Genomic DNA, 18,395 nt, shown 5'->3' on the forward strand with positions numbered 1-18,395 from the left:
GAGCAAAGACGATAAGTGAATTAGAGAAGCTTTATAGCAGCCCTCTGTGAGCAGTAAACAGACGTTTATAACTCTATAAAAACCAGCAGAATATTAGAAAGCTCCAGGGAACCAGCACATTGCAAGAAGACTCAACCTGCAATGTCTTACGTTTGCCTAAAACACGTTACACCACATATAATTATTGGGAAGGAAGTACACCAGGGATGACCAGTTTTTGTCTAACCCAGTTTATTTTTAAATCAGTAAAATAACAGGAAAGTGGAAGCAGAAAAGTAACGCAAAAGAAACATATATATATATATTTATATATCTATTATCTTTAACATTCATTTTCTCATTTTTAAGCACATCACAACCAAATGCTTAAGTCCAAAAAGTAAAAGAGGTTAAACAAGGTTTTCTTTAAGATACACACTTCATTTATTTCCTTGTCATTCTTTCCACAGTCCCCCAAGAAGAGATGTCAAAGGCAACTGTAGCCAATTATTTCAAACACTTTGCTCACCATAGTTCGGTTTCCTCAGTTACAGCAAACCAAGGAGGAGGAAAGAGAACAAACAAACCAAATGATATAATGAAAGATGTGGAAAATTGGAGGAAGGGTCATCCTGCTGAATGAAAATCAAATCTTGTATTGAGGAATATTAATATACTGGTTAACGGAGAGAAACTCAATACTTCAATGCTGGCATGGAAACTAGCCGGCAGTGAAGGGCTAAAATATGATGTGCAAGACCTGGTTAAACAAAAGAGTCCAAAACAGGAACCCATCACTTACTTAATGCAGCTTCAGTCCTCAGTCAAAAGTCTTCAATATGTAAGGATGCAAGTCAAGGTCCAGGGATTCCTCATTAGCACATCGTCTCGTATGTCCTCAAAACCAGCCTTTTTCAATTTTGCATACAAGCACACAAAAACCTCATATTTGTTGATTAAAGAGCATGGATTTGAAGAAATGCTTACATGTGAAAGATAAGGAGAGGATAAGCAGATTGAAAAAAAAAGAAACGTAGCCCCTTCCCAACACTGAAATCTACATAATCCAAGAACAAGGGGTTTGCTGTCCCCATGTGTCCACATCCGGCACAGTCTGCAGGTCCTGATTATAGACCGTCAGTGTCCAGAAACTTTTCTTTCTTTTAGTCCACTATTTCAGAAGCACCTTCAGATTTAAACAATGTGGAAACAAATGGTTAAATGGTTTTCTGCAGAGCAGAGGAAAATAAAGTGAGCTGGTGTGAGGGCGAGGGCAGGGTGAGCGCCAAAGATCCTGAGGTGGGTGATTAATAGCGGTTTGTTTTTCTGAAGGGGTCAGGGTTGTAAGAGCTGGATGGTCAGTGTGGGTTAGACGTGACTTGAACCGAGGCTGGCTAACTAGCTAGCCTCACAAAGTCCATACTTGGCGCAGGGTACAAAGATGCTCTGGTCTGGATTCTGAGGTAAAGAGCAGTCTAGAAACAGCGCCAAAGCCAAAGTGTGCAAGAAGTATGACCAATTCTTTCTCCATTTTCTCCTCCTGATCATTCTTTTTTTCTGAGGTAAAGAGTACAGTCTGGTTTCCAACACAAACATAAGAGCTATTTCAACTTGACATCCCTTTATATACTTTCACACCATTCATAGATTTGTAGTCAAGTGCTCCTCAAAAAAATTATAATTTCTTTTCTCAAATGTTCCTCTCATCGAATTTATTTTACTTGCAACAAGCATCTTAGCAAAAGGGATATGATCAGACCAAGAGGAGCAGGGGAGAATTGGAAAGTGAGCCAATTTTAAAATGGACCAAATTTAGGTTTGTATCCAAAAAAAAAAAAAACTTCAAAAACCCTGAAGAATTAAAGAAAAGGAAAAAAATCATATCCCTGTTAGTGCTGACACTCCTCTGGGGAGAACTGCTGCTCATGAACACTCCTCCCCGATGCGCTGGCACGAGCGGCCCACTTTACGGTCCAGCTTGACCATCTTGAGCACAGCCTCCTGACGGCCGCGCCCCTGGTGGTCAAAGAGACAATCGTGTTGCTCAGGAAGACGATGGAGCATGCAGAAGATGAAGCCTGGACAGGAAGGGAGGGGTCATTGGTATGAGAGGGAGAAGGTCATTTAATCTACTGCATTCAAAAAACATAAAAATAACAACTGAGCATGTAAAAAATATCACAAACAACAGACCGGATTAGACTTTAAATAGTTCTGCTTGCCGTTTTCTATTCCGATTCTATTCAGCAGAGAACAATCGTCTTCCTCACAGACTCCGCTGAAGCAATAAATCTGGCCGATAAAGTATGCTCAAAACGGTCAGAAATTATTGTTGGCTCTATTTGTCAGAAATTACTTAATTAATACACATTATAACACTGCAGCCATTCAATAAATGGTGATTAAAAACCCAGTTTGACATCTGGCTGCAACGCAATTAAAACCCGTATGACGACTGCACAAAAGAAGGAAATAGCAGGCGGAAAGTTGGGCAACAATGGGACATAATTTTCCTCCGATCAGAAACCACACATGCAAAATTAGCCACCAAACTCTTTTGATATTCTAAGCTCTACTTAATTAAACCTTTTGACAGTATTAGTGAGCTCATTATAAATGAACTAACTTTTCATTTTTTTACTTTTCACTTTTTAACACATTTTGATGAAATATGTCAGCAAAGGTCAAGTTTTTAAAGATTACACATCCTTATATTTGGGTTTTCCTAAATATTTAACTTAAAAGAAATAAGCAAAAAAAAAAGCTAAATTAAAAGTCATTGTGTCTGTCACCTTTGACCACTGAATGTAACACAAAAGAACACTGACTAATCCACAACCAAACCTTACTGACAGTGACTTAAGCTACATAAAATGCATTACTAACCTTTACTGTTGCTTAAAACACATTGAGTAAATTTTAAGTGCAGGAACTCTTTCATTAAATGGTAATTTATTTTAATTGCTATTGCATCTTTTTCAACCACACTTTTTCCTTCCACACCACTTTCTATACATAGGTTTGGATACAGCAGTTAGGATACAGTAACTTTTTCAGCAAATATCTCTGTGGCTTACTTTTTGTACTGTATGTAAATGACTAAAACATCTGATGAACAACTGTCAAGCCTGAGGTCATCTGTAAGAACCACAAAGCCTTTCTGTATCAAAAATTTATTTGTTTGGATTGGCCCATTATAAAATAATTTTGCTTAAGAAATTGGGTTTTCACATCAGATACTTGAAATGCATCTCCCTCTGAGTGTGCTCACTCTATTAAGTAGAGGTTTTATTGTTTGAATAGCAACACTAAAAGAAAAATCACATCTTTTCTAAATGATTGAGATGTGCCTGTATTCACTTAATCTTCTTTAAATATCCTGAACTGATCAGGTAATTATTTCTGTCTAAATATGAAGAACCTGAACAGGGGGAAAAAAAGGTGGGATTCAAGTTTTTTCCTAACTACATTTTATTCCACTAATTTAAATTGACTCATGTTACTGCTTGTGGACCTGGTAAGTCTGTAACTGCATAATATTCTGAGAGCAACGTGATTCAGAAGGATTTTGTTCTTGGGTATTTTAGCCTCTAATGTCAAAACTAATGAGTTAATTAGCAGTTTAATACCAGAGCCCTTCCCTTATGTCATACTAATACTTAGAAAATTTATATTAGAGGCAAGGCGAATCGAGCAGATGCCTACTGAGTGTGACAACACTGGATCCCTTTCTCTGCTGGTGGATTCTTTCCTCTCCGATTTACAATCTGAAATGCATTCATGCTTTCAACTCATTTTCAGATCCTCTTGGCTTACAAACAGCAACACATTCTGCCAGGACCATTAGCAAAATAATCTGAAATGACTGCAACAGTCGAAATTACTATAATTGCCACCATTTCCTCTTTTAGTTTCCTAAAAGCCATGTTTTCACAGTAAGCATTAAACTATTAGGAATTGATGACCAATGCATTGGAAAAAAAGGGGAGAAGTCAATTTCCAATTTAGATATTACTGCACTGGTATAAGGAGGCTGATATTAAATAGCAAAGAGCTTTGACTTTTGAAGTACTTTAATTTGTATGCAAACAAGTTGATTAGGAAGCCAAGTATTGGTTTAAACTGCATTAGGCCTTGTGGTAATTGGCTTATGTTTTATTCGCAATGAAAAACATTCAAGCTTCCTGCAATGGTCCCCATAGGCCAACAAAAGCACAAAAACTAATGGCAGAGCCAAAACTGAATTGCTCTTCTGCAAATCTTCTAATCCGTAATTAAAACTTTGAGCCAGATAATGTAAATGTATTTTTTAATCTTTAAGGCAGATACTACTCAATGCTGTAGTACACACACACACTTTGGATTTGACCTTTTACCTAAATGAGCTCTCTATGTTAAGATCGCTCAGAAATATTTATCTGTACTTCAGGTAAAGTCAAAGCAAACATCTAATCAATTTAAGTGGTATTCCAATTTTGTAAAAACATATCTAACTTTAAATGCTAAAAAAGTCTAATTTATAATCTTATTTTACTCATTTAGAAATCCAGAAAGCTTTTTAACTATACATTTCAACCTTTCCCTTTCAGTTTCAGCATTGACTCATTGTTGTTTCTGTTCCAAAGGAATTTTAATCTTGACAATTACCCAGAAATCCCATAATTCTAGTTTCAATATGTCATTCAAATCACTCGCTGGAAAGGTGAAAAAAAAAAAAAAAGACACGTGAAAAATGTGTTAATCAGTGTGTTCGACTACAAATGTACCTAGATGGATCATATTACTGATAATGTCATCATACCACAGCGACAGGAGCCCAGTTCCTGCTGTACCAGCTCCAGTTTAGTTTGGCAGCGATGGCAACGTTTGCGGCTCCGCTGTTTAGAGCCGCTGCGAGAAGAAAATGGCGAAGATGACAATGATGATGACGACGATGAACACTCCTCACCCTCTGGGACCTCAGCCACCCTGGCTCGCTTCTCTGGTGAAGAGTCACTTTCTGACTCTGAGGCTTAAGACACAGGAAAATGTGCACAGATCAAGTAAACAAGATAGGACAAAATAAACAGTTGCAAAAAATTACGATTAACTGCATTTCCAGGAGTTCTTGGTCATATTTACAGTTAATTTTGATTGTGTATCACAGATTTATTGTAGCGAGGTTTAACGCTGCTGAAGGTAACTATTATAAAAATTTGTTAAAACTGTCACTATGTCCTGACAGTGAGACAAATTCATGAAAAGAATGAATAATTGGTGGCAGAGAAACAACCTAATATTACAGAAAAATAGAATTTCTTACAATCTTTACAAGCTCCGCTGTGGAGGAGGAGCTGTAGCGTAGCAGAGGAAAAGGCGGAGGGAGTGTGCTTGTTCAAATTTTCAGGCTAAGCTTATGGTTTTCTCAAAACTCCCTGCTGCAGTTTTAAAAGTTGAAGCAAACGAGATATAAAAAAAAGCCGCATAATGATCAAAACAAGTAAAGATTGACCTGTTTTCTGTAAGAGATTAACATATTTGAAGGTTGTTATCCAATCTAAAATGGGTTAAAGATGAATTAACAACAGTTAACTACTGAAAGAGGGCAAAATGCTGGTTTGGTGTCAAAAAAACGAAGGAGGGAGAAAGCAAGATTAATAGGTCTCCTGTTTTAGATTACATGCCCGACATGAGGGACAGTAGGAGCCTGTAGCAAGCTTCCGCTGGTTGGCTAGAATTTCAACTCAGCTTTTCTCATCAATCCAGCAGACTTTTTCCCCAGCCCTGCCAAAATGCAGATCAGCACTCAATAAATCTCTGAGAACTAGGCCATGCAGTGCAGTCAGACATCCCCCTCCCCGTCCCACTAGCCTGTCTCATCGATCCCCTATATATGCGAGTGTGTGAGTCTGTACATGTGCCGCTTCAAGCTGTGAAAAATGGCATCCTTTCTCCCTTAGCCTTACTATCCTTGTATGTTGCTGTTAATCTATATGGGTTAAAGTAATCTTACAAGTAATTTAAATTAGATTTGAAGTTAGGCTAAACAGCTTTAATTTGGATCACATACAATAAAAAAATGTGCAAAAACAGTGCAAGTGCAGGTTTTAAACATAAATACATATAGGCCTGAAATGATGTAACACGTGAATGTGTGTTTAACCCCAACACTCACATGACTCTGTAACTTTAGACAAGAGATCAGCACATTCACACACAGCGGGGAGAGAGTTGCCTACTTACTCCACAGCTGTCTTAGATCATGTCACGTTGTTTTGCCTCTAACTTACAGTGGCTCTCAAAAGTCTCCACACTTCGGTAATGTAACCCACACGTGACTTTTATCCTGTGCAATTTAACTGAATACATACACTTATTTGGGCAAAAATAGAACGTAATGGTGAAATGGTTGCATAACTTTGCACGCTCTTGAACTAATACTTTGTTAAAGCAACTTTGATTCCAATTTAGTACACATTCGGTTGAAGTTTACAGAGGTTTTACAAATCTATCCGGTTGTGACTTCTCTTATCTTCTTTTGAAGTCATTGTTTTGTCAGCTTGAATGTATACTTGTGCCAACTGTGTAGCTAGAAAATATTTTAATTGTTTGTTTTTTTAGCTTTCGTGAAGACAGAAGGTTCCGTGCCAAAACAGACTGGTATATGGAAATATATTAGCCTCCTCCACCTTGACAAAAAAGAAAACAAAGTAACCCCAGAGCATGATGCTACCACCACCATCTTTCACTGTGTTCTTCTGGTGAAGTCCAGTGTTGTTTTTCTGCCAAACAAACATTACAAAATTGTAGGCCAAAAGTTCAAGCTTAATTCACATTCTTCCTCAAGGCTTTGGGAATGTTTAGTCATGTTCTCTTTGGGGGAAAAGAAATACATATTTTTTAAATTACTCTAGAATATAGACTGTTGTTACATTCAGATAACCAGCACATTTAGGAAATTCTTGCATTTCCTTCAATGTTATTGTCAACCTCTCTTGTTCTTGTTAAGTCTTCTCTTCTTGTCAGAAATGTTTTGTAATAGTTTTGTAATGTCCCATTTTTTTCCTTGTAATATGGTGTGTATAAAATGCTGTGGAATATTTTGTACCCTTTTCTTGACTGAGGAACTTGTACAAGAAGTTCCTTTATTTCCTCTCCCACCTGAGATTAGTGAAAGGATGCAAATGAGCAAATGCAAAAGACTCCTACTAGCTGAACTTTACAGCTTTAATCACAATGACTAAAGGGAGGTGTGAGCTCCAGAAGACTGGAGTAATTTTGCATTTTTACCTTATGAATCTGTTAATTTTTCTTGAGTTTTACAGAATATTTGTTATATAATATTTAGAATACATTTCAAAATGATTATGGAATAATTTTATTTCTTCACAAAAACCTGAAGTTTTACCTGGTTGGTGCACACTTTTGAGAGTCATTGTAGTTCGTGTCACTTTATGTCTGAGTTGTACATCCTGGCTACTGTTCTAAGTGTCTTTGCCCACACTAGCAAACAAGTAGTTAGCTTTTGTTTGCTCATTCTGCATGAACCACGTATCCTTCCCATCAGAATGCTCCCAGGAAAAAAACAAATCTCTTTTGGATCTGTCCAATGCTCTTGATCCTACTAGGCTCTCAAAAATCAGCTGTGTAAGTGAAAAGAACAAGCAAGTGGTAAAAGACATAACAGAACCAAGGCATACCAGATTCATATGAGCGCTTTGTGGGGGTGGAAAGTGAAGCCAAGACAGTATCTGTGTTGGATAGTCCTGAAAAACAGACAATACAAGCAAAAAGGAAGCAAAAGTAAGAAACGGCAACAACTTTAAAAAACAACTGAATGTGATGATATTGTTTCTTCCCTCTTAAGACTCAGTTTTGCTTTCTTAGATCACCATTTTCTTCTGTCTAGGTCTTTAAATTATTAATAATAGTATAGAGATGTTTCACTATATTACAAAGATTCAAATGAAGCAGGGAGACAGATGGGTGCACTACTGGGTTACACTGAAAAGCTCAGTTTAAAATCAGAAAGCACCATAAACAAAGGCCATCAGACATTTTGCCCATGGTTGCTTGGACACTCTTGTACCATTTTCCACACAGTACCAGCTAAAAAGACCGTGACTCTCCAGTGTGGAATCCATTATTTAAGCTGTGAGGTGTTTTGGTTTTCCACACCAGCTATGATGGATAGCTAACAAAAGATGCTAAAGCCTCCTGTGAGCAGATTGAAACCAAACCACAGATGGTTAAAAAAACAGTTTCTATAAAAGCGCTAAAAAATATTTTTTTTATACGATGCATAATCTGCTATTTCAGTTTTAAATCTCAGAACATTTTTACTTTTCAGTGAACTTTATACATAATTGACTCCTTGTTCTAAGGAACCCAACAGTTACACACACATATCGGTGAGAATGAGAAAAACAACAGTAATACTAAACAATTTAATGGCAATGAAAAAAATACTTTTTTTAAAATCACCTAAATTTATATAATTTGTGAATCTAAGCAGATAAACTAGCTTCAACAGAAGTTTTTTTCAAAGATAAAAATATATATGCAATATATTGCATGAATCTAATATAGTCAAAATTATTCCTGCAGTTATTTCACAGTTGACAAGGTTAGTGAGTTTTTTTTTTAAGTTCCACACCTCAATTTTAGTGCTACTTTTTTTCACCTGTGCCAAATAGACCCTCTACAAATAAACTTGTCACACTATAGGGATGAAGGATGCCAGGGCAATTGTAGGTGTCCTATTTGGACTTTTGCTTCTGAGAAGACATCCTTTGTTATCACTCTGTTGGTGTCTATACGGACAAGTGGAACTTGCTTCTTCTGCAGACATAGCAATCAACTAAATGCTATGATACAGATTTTGTTCAATAAAATTGAAAATTTTGTATTTTAACTCACTTTTGGTGATTTAATTTCCTTTTAACGCCTTATATGACCATTATGCACCTCTTTCAATGTTTTGTGTAATTTTGATCAATTAGATTTTGACACTAGTTAGATAGTTTAAACCAAAATAATGAACAAAAAGATCTCAGGAGAATGGAAGTACACTTGCTCAAGGTTACCAGCAAAGGGGGCAGAGCAGTGGGAGAAGTACAACCCAGTACTACACTCAAACGCATAATGCTCTTTTGGGATAAAGATAGGAGGATAACTAAAGTTAAAATACTGTAAGGATTTTTTTTTTCCGACAGACCAGAAGCAATTAAGAGGATGATAATGTTTGAAGACTTAAGAGTACAAGAGACACAAAGTGAGGAAGATTGAGCTGACTAAAAGATGAGTCTTAGCGATCCAGATAAGAATGTTGTGTCATTTGTAGTAATTTTTGGTTAAGTAAAATGAGTGATTTCAATGTGTCTTGCATAGAAATTCATTTTCTATGGTGTCTATGTGCTTAGAGACATTTTCCTAGCAGGAATAGAATGATGTGGATCTCTGAGCTAAATCCAGAATCAACACTGGAAAGGAAGAAATGCTGCTTTGGCATCGGATTGGACAGATCCTGACTGGTTCCTGTATATTCACAATATGGTTTTGTTTTCCCACAAAAGCCAGCAGCACAGGTTTTGGCACATTTCAAACAAGGAAGCAAGCAAACAAAACATTTTTTTTGAGTTGGTGCTGAAAAGCTCGTTTTCCATCTGTGGTCAGGAAGAGAGTTTTCACCATCTGACTCAAAATCCAATAAAAATGTGTTTTTGAGATACCTATCTTTGTCCATATGTCTCAGAAAACCAAATCACAAACTGTAATAAAAAGCATGCTGAGCAGCATATTTTAGGAAAAAATTAAAAACAAAACCTTTGGTCTTACCATTCTGAATATGAACAGATGCCACTCCAGTCTCTCCTGGCGAAGGTTCTTCTGAAGTGTTGGATCTTGACATCAGGGACTGACTAATGCTGTTTGTTTCAGTACAGAAGATGTCCGTTTGACTGCTGCTGGTGCTTGAAGAGGTCTTCGGGGCACAATCATCGTTTGGCTGTTTCTTCTCAGTGTCTATGAAGAAATTGGCAGGTTGAAATGTGTTTTCTTCTTGTCTCAGTCTACTTATTCCAAAAGAACTTTCATGTTGTCAAAATTAACAGGGCAATGTTTCAAATATGTGTGGCACAGAGTTGCATCTTTGGATGATGAACAAAATTGAACAGATTTTAGGTTAAGAGCCAAGACTTTCTGGCATGTGATTACAACCTGAGCCAGGTGAAATTAAAATGTTCTGGAGATAAAATACCCAGAGATGCATAAATATAAATATTCTGTAATACCAATATGCAATTTTTGGACATACTAATGACCAAGTTTTAGTAATCAGAAAAACAGTCAAATGACATCTTGAGATTATGTTTTAAACACTAGCCTTTTATTTTATTGAGCATTTTATGAAGAAATACTTGAAGGCCTTTTAGCCCTGTAGTAGAGTTTTTTTTCTTCACATATTTACTAGCCTATATGAGTGAGTAAAAGTTTAATTTTATATGACATTTGCCCAGACAGTGGTCACAAAGTGTTTCACAGGAAAAGTATATTCAACAAAATATACAGCAATCAATGCACACCACATAAAATGAATACAATAAAACCATGAATGCACATTATAAAAGCTTATACAGCAGTATCTGTGAAAACTGTAAAACCATATTTTACAGGCATCGTTAATACAACACAGTCCCAGCTTGTTTTCCTGTGTAAACTTGTAACAAAGCTATTTAGAAGACCGCATAAAAATATTCAATCAAAACTGCTCACCACTTTCTAAAATGGGACATTTATTTACGTAGAGACAAGTAGCATTAACTCGACTTAGTGTACTCCTCATTTAATACAGTAAGAGGTAGCATATACCAAGCACAAATGCATAGATGAGAATAACTTACCTGCGAAACATTTAGAGCAGAGGTTCTTAGTTTTGCTCGACCTGGGGGGAGTAGAGAACATTTTGTTAATGACATCTTCAGTGATTAACAGAGAAAAATAAACACCTGAGCTCTAGGATTCAATTTTATGGAAGATTGCAAGACTAATTGATCAAGCCGTTAACCAAGGTCTGCTTTGCAACAACAGAAAGTCTCTCTCTTTAAGAACGGAATGTAAAATGTCCAACAGCTCATTAAAACCATGGCCAAAACAAGAAATTAACTAAATAAAATAATAAAAAGGCTATAGAAGAGAATGGAGTGGAGATCAGTACATGTTGGCGGGTTAATAAAATACAAAACACAACCAAAGTAAGAAGTAGTACAGAAATACAAAGATTACGTAAAATGAGTATTTATTTTCTATGATGTCTAGATAGGTTCATCATTCAGGTAACAGGAGAGCAAGACTTTTAAGAGATAACAGGAAGGCTGAAGTTATTACAGTAAAGTTACAGCAGAGTTTTAAACTTTTTCACATCAACTTTTCTCTGTGATGGAACATGCTGGATTTGAAAATGCGGGCAGTCTTTTGAAAATCTCTAAATTAAGGTAAAAGTCCACATTTCTTTGGGAATATACAGAGTATAAAGTTTACTGTTAGCAAAGCTAATAGTAATTAATGTTATCTTTTTACAACTCTGTACCCCCAATAGGAATTATCAATGTCTGTCCAGGGAGAAAGGACAGAAAAAAAATGATCTTATATGCTTTTTATATTATAGTTAAAGTGAAAAGAGGATTAATTAAAATTACTATTGGTTTTATAAGAACAGGAACTTGGAAAGTTAGGCACAATACTTTCATTATGGAATCTCTAATCAGCAGTTATTTCAACATTTAATAAAACGTTAGTCCTAAAATCCCATTACTTACTCCTAACAGAGTAATCTTAGAGCAGCAGATGTTTGGAATTAGCAATTATGTTCCAAATAAAATCAAAAGCCGGGCACCGTTTTGGCAAGGCAGACAGATGACATGACAACTGTTTAAACAATTTGTTGCTTTTGCAACAACTGTTAATAAAAAACCTCAAATAACCTGACCTGTTCATGAACAACAAAAGTATTTTAGTTTCCTAGAGCCCTAAATGTGCTTTTTACAGTCCCCAATACATGGTTCTTCCTTCTCATCTTTAAACAGATCTTAGAAATAAAATAGCTATTGTTACAGAGTTGACCGGCAAAGCCTTGATGGTTTCAGTAGCGCAGCTCTTTCTCAACAGATAGCTCTAGCTTCCTCCTGAGAAGGCTCTTCTCATTTCCTCTCAGGCCGTCATCCTGACTGTCTGTGCACAAAGTGTGACGGTCGCTGCTATCAGTCACATTCTATTTATTTTGGGCGCTTCGTTGCACACCTTTGTCCTCGTTTCTAAAAGTAGGGTCAGCTGCAGTCAACCAGAGGGGATGGCTGGTATTTTCTAAGTATATATGGTCTTGAGTTTGAAACAGAAAAGAGGAAACAAGAAACTAGGATGAATCCTTCATCTCATGCATGTAGAGAGCATATAACCCCCATCTTTCTATTAGCCCTGCAAATGAAAGGCAATCATACCACAGTTTCATTAAGAAAGATTGGAATGAAGACAGGCGAGAAATATGCTGAAGACTAAATAAAGTCTGAAAAGAGTGGAGAAAAACTGTGTTTCATCACTGGCCCAGTGGTAACAAGAATACCTAATTAGGAAAGATTCTGTCATCTATAGTTTAAGTGACACAAAACTGGGTTAAAATTGTTAATGTTTGAGGAAGTCTGATTCTGTTAAGATATTACTGATATAATCAAAACTAAAAGATCTAACAAAAACCTACCAAATCTTCCAAGACATTGTGTCACCTGTGAGGGAGTCTAAATTATTTAGAGTGATGGTCTATCACATACAGGAACTAAGCTGAATTTAAGTCACAAGGGAAGATGAGACCATAAATAATGTACTACTGTGCCAAATTTGCTGTGTAAAATTATTCCTTTTTACAGTTTCCACAAAAAATGATGAACAATAAATAGGAAATGTTATGCTAGACTGTAGCATTAATTGTGTGCCATTTTCTGCAGACAGAAAAAAGCCATCGTAGAAAAATTAGGTTGACACCTGTGGTCAAAGTATACAACAGTTTAAAGTCACAGTTTCAAACCTGTGACTTTTTTGCAGGAATGCCATTCCTGCGGTTTGGACGCTTTCTATTGAGAATGCTGAGACAAAGTAGCTTCAGCATAGAGCACAGCACCTTTTAGTTCACTACTTAGCCAAAAGCTTAATGTAAGATTGTCTCTAAATAATTTACAACAAGCATTAATTTTACAACTTGAGAAAAATGCAAAATTCTGTCTCCAAGAAGAAACCAGATGAAAGAAAACACACCCAGCTGCCATTCTGTCTGCTTTTTCTCCGAGCTACAAAAACCAAAATGAATGGAAAAAAAAAGATTTCTAAACATTAGAAGAAATTAGTGAAGGATTCATATTACAACAGCTCATCTGGTGTTGGTTAAAGTCAGATTTATTTCTATATATTTGATGTATGATGGACAATGACTTAACAGCTGGGATGTGTATTAGATGAACATTAAACTGATTATCTTGACTAGAGCCAATTTACGAGAGTTCCTGTGTGTTTCTTATGTATGCCTTATTTAATCACACTGCTATTAAACAGAGACTACCTGAACTCAATCACAGTCAGGCAAATAGAAAAATAGTCAATTTTCTTATTACTACTACTCACATTAAATATGTTTTTTTTATAAAATATTTACACCACACTAACTAAAAATAATTATTGAATCAAATCCAATTAAAAATCCCAATATAAACCCATTTTATAATGAGTTCATAAATTTATAATCAGCACTGAAGTGTACCTAAAATAATCAATTTTATATGTACTTTCTTAAGCAGAGACCAGTTATGACTTAATTCTTAGATGGCCAGCTACAGCTATACATGGTGTGAGTAAGAGTTTGACAAAATGGCACTAATGGGGAAGTCAAACATTAAGGCACGCAAACTGAATAATGAGTTCCCTCAGTTTAGACAGTAATCTACAATAAGAAACATCTGTTTTTCATCTTCAGCATTAAAAGCAGATTAAATGGCATTACTAGAAATACCATTTATCACTCATTCATTGCCCACTTGTAATAATCCTTCTGATAGTTACTCAAGCGACCTGCATGTTTCTCAAATAGTGACAGCAGCCTGAAGAACCTAGCACTTTGGTACCATATTCAGAAATAATGGTGAACATTCAGCTTAGCCTTCATATTTTCTAAAGTTTCCATGCTCATTGTCTGCAAAACTCTTGATTCTGACCACCCAACTCTTTTGTCTGCTTAATGAGCACAAATTCTTCACTTACACCTGCTTTACTTACAGAAGTACTGGCTCACGACTTTTTGTTTCAGTTGTAGGCGAAATGCATTCCAGTTAGACGAAAGAATGTCAAACTACCTGCCACAAAATGATGTGGCTAGAATGAATGTTGGAAAAGTATACCTCTCTACCACATGAGAGAAATTAAATCTCAGAATGTCAACCAACCTATAAAAAAATATCAAGGCAGTCAAACTGTTTGTACTTGTATTATGTTACTTAGCAAGAAAACTCTTTGGAGTTTGGCCTTTTATATGTTTCAATATACTTAATCTAACTGTATTATACTAAAGCAGTTAGAAAAACACACAACAGACTTTAAATATATTTATCTACATGTGAATATAACTGATTAAGATTCTGTGTAGTGCCTTGGCATAATTTTATAAATTGCAGTTTTCTGAGTTGAGGCTTGCATCATACAGCACACTGTTCAAGTAAAAATTTAAACACCAACTCAATTTGGAGCAACCTTTTTACTTTTTTACAGCAGTTTGGAAAACGGGATCCATTCCAAAGTTGAACAATACGTTCAGAGCAATATAAACTTTTTAACTTAGTTTGAAACACATTTTTAGTATTTGCACTGCTTGCAACAACAGTTAATCTGTTGTTGCAATCTTTGAGAACTACTATCCTGGAACTTTAGTTGCATCCTTTCTCCGACACGCCTGAACTAAATGGATGGCTTGTTACCAGGCATCTGCAGAGCGAGCTGAAGAACATACTGATGAGGGAATTCAGCTTTTTCATTCAGGTGTGTTGGAGCAGTCATGAATCTAAAAGTTGCAGGATAGCAGCTCTTGAGGTATGAACTTGAGCAGCCAAGCTCTATAGCCAGGGTCTTCAAATCCAGGTTTTGAGAGCTGGTGTCCTACAACTTTTATGTGCCTCTCTGCTTCAACACACCTGAGTCAAATAATGAGGTCATTAGCAGGACTCTGGAGAACTTGACAGCATACTGAGGAGGTGATTCAACCATCTGATTCAGGTGTATTTCACCAAAGACAACACTAAAAGTTGCACGACACCAAACAGTGAGGCCTGGATTTGAGGACCCCTGTTCTACAATATGCAAGATACTGTTTTGTTAAACTTTGTCAAACTGTTAATAATTAACACAATTTCAATGCAGGCATACATAAGCTGGATGTTAGTATCAGTAGGTCTGTGGATGCCCTTTTTCTCCACGTTTTATCTGTGGTATCTCCTCAATAACAAGTACTTGCGTGCTACTGTGGGTTAAAGGTTTGAGAATCCCCACTGATAAAGTAAACACACCCAAAATGAACTTATTTACTTCCTGTTACACTGAAGAAGGTTGTCAAAAGGGCCTGATCTTTTTTAGAATAGAATTTTAAAATTAACCTAAGAATCTCTGAATTAATATTCTCACATACCCTAAATAACCTAATTTGATAAATAAGCACACACTTTTCTTGCCTGGGGAAAAAACAAAAAAAACACAATTGAAAGGACTAAAATAATCATTTTCAAATCATCATTTGAAAAGGATTGTGACTAATCATTTTCAAATGTGACCAATAATAACTCAAAATAATGAGTAGTTTTTAATTAAAATGTATAACATTTATATACAATAAAGTATATAATAATAATAATAATAATAATAATAATAATAATAATAATAATAATAATAATAGTAACTATTATTATTTATTTATAATGCCCTTTATACTTTGAGATATCAATGGGATCAAATTATTTTGGTTAATTAACATAATTTCAAAAAGGTGCAAACATCTCTCTATAGTCTCACAACATATCAGATCAGATACCAAGCAATGAAATCTAAAAAGAAGTTTTGGAATCCCTAAGAAACTAGATTTTATGGAGCCAAAAGTTTGAGGAGGGATACAAATACATTTCAGCAGCAATGAATGCTCCGAAAACCACCACGGTCTACATTTATCAGAAAAGGAAGAAGTCTGGAGCCATAAGGAGCCTTCCTCAGTCTGGCTGTGTGACCACACAGACTGAATGAGGAAGAAAGCCTTGGTTAGAAAGTTGACCAAAACTCCAATGGTCCAATGAGCTCCACTATTTCCTTTGTGGGGATAAGAGAACCATCAGCAAAGGCTAACAATCACTCTTGTATGGTAGTTGCCAGAAAGAGGCCACTCCTCACGAAAATATTGCAGCTAACTTGAAAATTGCCAAAAACAACTTTTAGATGAAAATTATTATCTGGTCTGATAAGGCCAAAATAGAACCTCAATTCTATGTTTCTTTTGGAGAGAAAAATAGACACTGGCAACCACCACCTGCTGTGAAGCATAGTGGTGGCAGCATCCTGCACTGGGGATGTACTGTGCACCTAGTACACATGAGATACAGTATGGTCACGGAAAAAAAAATAATCAAGAAACAATTCACCATATTGCTCTGGGACTGAGACTATGGCAACAATTCATCTTTCAACCCCACAGTTAAGATAATAAAGGCGTGACTTTAAAAGCAGTCTATGAATGTCTATGAGTGGCTCAGCCACAGACTACACCTAAATCCAATTCAACATCTCTGGGAAGACCTAAAAATGGCCGTCTACTGACACTCCCCGTCCAACCTGAATGAGCTGTGAGAGGACCTGTAGAAAAAAAATGTCCCTAACAGGTGTTAATACTGTATTAATAAACACTCAACAAAAATCTGCACATATAAGCTCTTTTTCGTTTTTGATAAATAAATGTAAAAATATGTGCCAAGACGGAATTAAGTTTATTATTATTTTTAGTTGAAAAAAATGGAACACTGCTGTGTTTTTACTCATGGTCTGCTTGACAGCCTTCCAGTGGATTCAACCGTTTGCTACATGAACACGGTGTGTTAACTAGTTCCCACTGTATTAACGCTGAGTCCCACCTGAAACATTACATGTAGGATTTGTCGCACACTTACCCTAATGTCTACCTTCACGGGCTAAGGTTACCAAGGCCAGCTGCTGTTAGCTAGGAGCTAATGCTACAAAACAATGAGGAGGGGGTAATGACAAGAACGGCAGCTCATCTCTGTTAGGGTTGCTAATGCTAGTAGCAGTCGACTTTGCTAACTGTTGAGAAAGAAAGATACATTGTAAAGAAATATATTTGAGGAAATTTTCTGGCTTACCCCCAGAACCCGCACGGGCAGCGCGGGGGTAAAACGTTGACGTTGCTTGGACCCTTGCTACCCTCGCTCCCGGTGTCCCCCATATCGGACCTCCGTGACAAGCTGTCGCGTAGCAGGTGAATCCGTGGATGGAGTGAAGGCCTCCTGTTTGCGCTCAGCTAGCCCCGGCTTTAGAAGTCCCTACTCGGGTCGGAGTAATTCTTAAGAGTTTCAGCCGAAAATTAGTAGCTCTGCCGACACGAGCGGCTGGTGAACACGTAAAATTAATCCAGTCTCAGCGGGTGTCAGGGCCCGTCAAAGCCGACGACGGACAGAGCCACTGGGGACGACGGGCCGATCAGCTGGAGAGAGGAGCAAACCACTGGAAGAGATGGGAGGAGCGGTGAGTCTCTGTAGGAACTAAACTTCAGCTTATGTGTCTGTGCCGAAGAGTTTCAATAAAAAGTTGTGAGTTATTTAATTCAACTCTTTGATTATTCACTAAAGGTTTTAAGTTTTTCAGAGAAACTAAGTTTTGGTATGATCCTGACTGTGATCGCGAAGGTGATTTCTTTAAAGAAAGAGCCACGAATAAAACAAAAAATACAACTTGGATTGTGTCTGCTCCGCTTTAGTTTACAGATTATTATTTGACGCTGAAATATTTTTGCAGCGCTTAATCATGAGTATTCAGTATATTAATCCAGTAATGTAATAGTTAGGAAAACCTATTAATTGAATTAGCCTACCGCGCAGGTTTATGACATACTGCAATAAATACTGATAATCAACTACTTCACCAAAAAAGTTATAGTCATTTATATATTTTTGATTGTCTTCTAACAACCTAAACACTAGGGTGCCACCCAGGAGGCCTATTAATTAGACACAAATCCAGCCATAGAACAGAGATATAACAGTGTTTTTCATGGGGAAGACCGCTGACTTGATTGACAGATGTCCAAAAGACAGTCTTCGACTCGTTCAAAAGGAGAGTAAGTCACAAAAGGTATTTGT

At 36.7% G+C, this 18,395-nt stretch overlaps 1 protein-coding gene across 2 annotated transcripts; it reads right to left on the reverse strand.

The window, feature by feature from the left end:
- Nucleotides 1-1,033: 1,033 nt before the first annotated feature.
- Nucleotides 1,034-17,769, reverse strand: LOC102219288 (AN1-type zinc finger protein 3-like). Of its 2 annotated transcripts, none has more exons than XM_005796169.3 (6): nucleotides 17,400-17,769; nucleotides 10,860-10,900; nucleotides 9,796-9,981; nucleotides 7,659-7,724; nucleotides 4,928-4,990; nucleotides 1,034-2,057 (listed from the first exon to the last, which is right to left on the reverse strand). In XM_005796169.3, the coding sequence occupies exons 1-6, from the start codon at nucleotides 17,480-17,482 to the stop codon at nucleotides 1,903-1,905; spliced, it is 594 nt and encodes a 197-aa protein (XP_005796226.1). In that variant the 5' UTR covers nucleotides 17,483-17,769; the 3' UTR covers nucleotides 1,034-1,902. The 2 variants fall into 2 exon arrangements, with proteins under 2 accessions (XP_005796226.1, XP_005796225.1); XM_005796168.3 differs by having other exon boundaries at nucleotides 4,781-4,990; nucleotides 17,400-17,768.
- Between the last annotated feature and the right edge of the window lie 626 nt (nucleotides 17,770-18,395).

This window comes from Xiphophorus maculatus, chromosome 4 (assembly GCF_002775205.1).
Source record: "Xiphophorus maculatus strain JP 163 A chromosome 4, X_maculatus-5.0-male, whole genome shotgun sequence".
Classification (NCBI taxonomy): Eukaryota; Metazoa; Chordata; class Actinopteri; order Cyprinodontiformes; family Poeciliidae; genus Xiphophorus; species Xiphophorus maculatus.